Here is a 2797-nt window from a genome sequence, read left to right on the forward strand (position 1 = left end):
AAGCAAAGCAATAAACACGCGTGGCTCTAATATCGCTAGTAATAACAACGATGGTACTACCGATTGCACTATCAATAGTTTGTCGATAGTAGTACTATCGATAGTTTGTTTACACTATCGATAGTTTCAAGAAAACTATCGATACTATCGATAGTCAATTTACCGATAGTTCTGAATCACTACTACAACGTCGTCTACAGGCATGGCCCGAACCATCAAAACGCGGACGCGTTGAGCCGATTGCCACTACCTGAACGTCTCAATGAACCCTGGCCACCACGCGACGTACTATTGTTTGAAGCTTTGTCGAGACCTCCGCTTCCTTTTACAGAGATGGCACGTCTGACACAACAAGACAGCATCTTGCACAAGTTGTACAAGGCAGTGCAGGATGGCACAGTGGAGAAACTCCCTGGAGATGAGTTCGCTCCTTACCGACGACGAGCGACCGCTCTAGCATTTCATCGCGAGTGCCTCACACTTGGATCACGGGTGATCATACCAAGCTTAGCACGATCCCACGTTCTGGCACTTCTGCACGCTGGTCACCGAGGCATGGTAGCCATGAATAAGTGCGCAAGGAGCTACGTATGGTGGCCCGGAATCAACAAGGTGATCGAGGAAACGGTAGGACAGTGCCGTGAATGCCTTTCAACGCAGAAGAGCCCACCCAAAGCTCCTATTCCCTCGTGGGACCGTCCCGAGACACCATGGCACACGGTGCATGTTGACTTCGCTGGGCCACTACTCGGGCGCACCTACTTGGTTGTTGTTGACGCATACGCAAGGTGGGTAGAAGTCCGGCACGTGACGCAAGCAACATCCGCGGTTGTCATCGATGTGCTACGAAGCATCTTTGCGATGTTTGGCAGTCCCCGAAAGGAGGTCTCCGACAACGGAAAAGCCTTTATTTCCAACGACACAAGGCTGTTCTACACAACAAATTGCATAGAGGCTACAACATCACCAGCTTACCATCCTGCTACAAATGGCCAGGCAGAACGCTATATGGCAGAGCTCAAAATAGCACTGCCGAGTGATACAGACAGGTCCGTGCAGTGTTCGACTTGCAAGATTCCTGTATCGGCAACACACAACCATTCACACTGCTACAGGAATGCCACCTGCGAGAGCGATGTTTGGACAAGGCTTCTATGTCCTCTCGATCTTCTAAAACGGGAGACGGAGATACAAATCCTTGAGAGCCAGGAGACATTGACGAAACCCCGTCGTTTCGCTGCAGAAGAGAAAGTGCTCATCCGACAGTTTTAGATGCGAAGCAGCTCTTTGACTCACGTGTGTAACGCCGTACGTTACGTGCGTCCGTACGAATGCGCCGCAACGCGTTCCCCTCGCCGTAGGTATTGGAGCGTTGCCAAGTAGGTCACGCCACAGCTTTGCGTTGACGTCACGCTCTCCTCGCAGGTGCGCGCTGATGTCACTCTCCCTCACCCGCATAAAGTTCATTGACTGACTGACTGGCCCGCAGCATGCTCGCCGTAGCGCCCGCAGCTGCCGGCTGCTCCGCCCGCTCGAACACCTCTGAACGTGTCACTTCTCTCTCGCTTCACCCGTGGTAGTCAAGGCGAAACGCGCGCCTGCTCCGGTCCAGCGCCCGTGTCTCGACTCTGAAGAAACAACGACTACGAAGTCTTGCCAAACGCTTTCATTAAACTCACACGAAACCCAACCCGCCTCCCGTGTCTTTTCTTTTCAAACAAACGTTTACTCGAGTAAACGCTACACCGAGTTTCGCTTCAAACCGTTCTTCCAGCACCCGCGTCGACGCCCGTTTCAATCGGGTCAACGCCGTGCGCACCGCTGCTGCTTCGCATTCCATCAGGGTTCCCTTCGGGAAGATGATCCAAGTTTTTTTGAAAAAGCCAGATTTGATTGGAGGCGAAATACTGCGCCGCGTCGGACCACGATCCTGGCTTGTAAAAAGCAACCACGGAAAGGTTCGGCGTCACCTCAACCATATGAGAAAACGAGCCAGACCGGACACACAACCCAATCACCGACAGATTGAAACTTAGCAGATGATTTCCCGGACACAACGTCAGAAGAGACGCCGTCGAGTTCTGCTGATCAACGGCCTCACTCGCTCAACATGCAAAACAAGCCTCCCTCGCAACCGTCGACCTCGACGTCACAAGCGGGAACCATCCGGCAACAGCGACCACCAGAGGTTAGGCGGCCTCCAGACCGCTATGGAGACTTCGTCTAAGGGGGGAAGAATTGACATGTCTCGCTTGAAGACGATGACAACGAAGTGCGCGTGCGAATGCACTGGCGCTGTGGCACGAGCGTGGTCCTCTGTCGAACATTAGCCGGTTGTGACTACAACGCCTAAGCTGCGCTTCTTAACGTTTCATGTTTCCTTGCGTGTAAAAATAAATCGTCGGCAGCCACAAGTAGCTGTGCAGACGTAACAGCATCAATTGAAATAACGATTTCATAGAAGGAAGTTCATTCTGCTCCACGCCTTAATCTACAATAATTCATATTCGCTATACTATATAGCAAGTTAATCCACACTTTGATCCACCCTTAGCCACTCTGATTCACTCCTATTAACATCGATGTATTACTTCATCACACCTTTGTCCAAGTTGACCCTTCTTGTTAAACTATTCAGTACGGTAATGCACACTTTATTCCCTCCTAAGGCACCCCGATTCACTTAAAATTACACTTATGTAGTACTAAATTTTGATCCATGCTTTATTCCACCTTAATGCATCTTGTTGACACTATTCTACACGTTAATCCACATTTTATTCCACTATAAGTCACT

At 50.5% G+C, this 2797-nt stretch overlaps 1 protein-coding gene across 1 annotated transcript; it reads left to right on the forward strand.

The window, feature by feature from the left end:
- The first annotated feature begins 333 nt into the window (after positions 1-333).
- LOC119382148 (uncharacterized protein K02A2.6-like) lies at positions 334-1272 on the forward strand. The gene has a single exon (XM_037649878.1). It carries the CDS (start codon positions 334-336, stop codon positions 1270-1272), a length of 939 nt encoding a protein of 312 aa, XP_037505806.1.
- Positions 1273-2797: the final 1525 nt, after the last annotated feature.

This window comes from Rhipicephalus sanguineus, chromosome 2, assembly GCF_013339695.2.
Source record: "Rhipicephalus sanguineus isolate Rsan-2018 chromosome 2, BIME_Rsan_1.4, whole genome shotgun sequence".
Classification (NCBI taxonomy): Eukaryota; Metazoa; Arthropoda; class Arachnida; order Ixodida; family Ixodidae; genus Rhipicephalus; species Rhipicephalus sanguineus.

Coding starts and splice junctions, on each gene's coding strand:
- LOC119382148 (XM_037649878.1), top strand. CDS start 334: ATGGCACGTCTGACACAACAAGACAGCATCTTGCACAAGTTGTACAAG.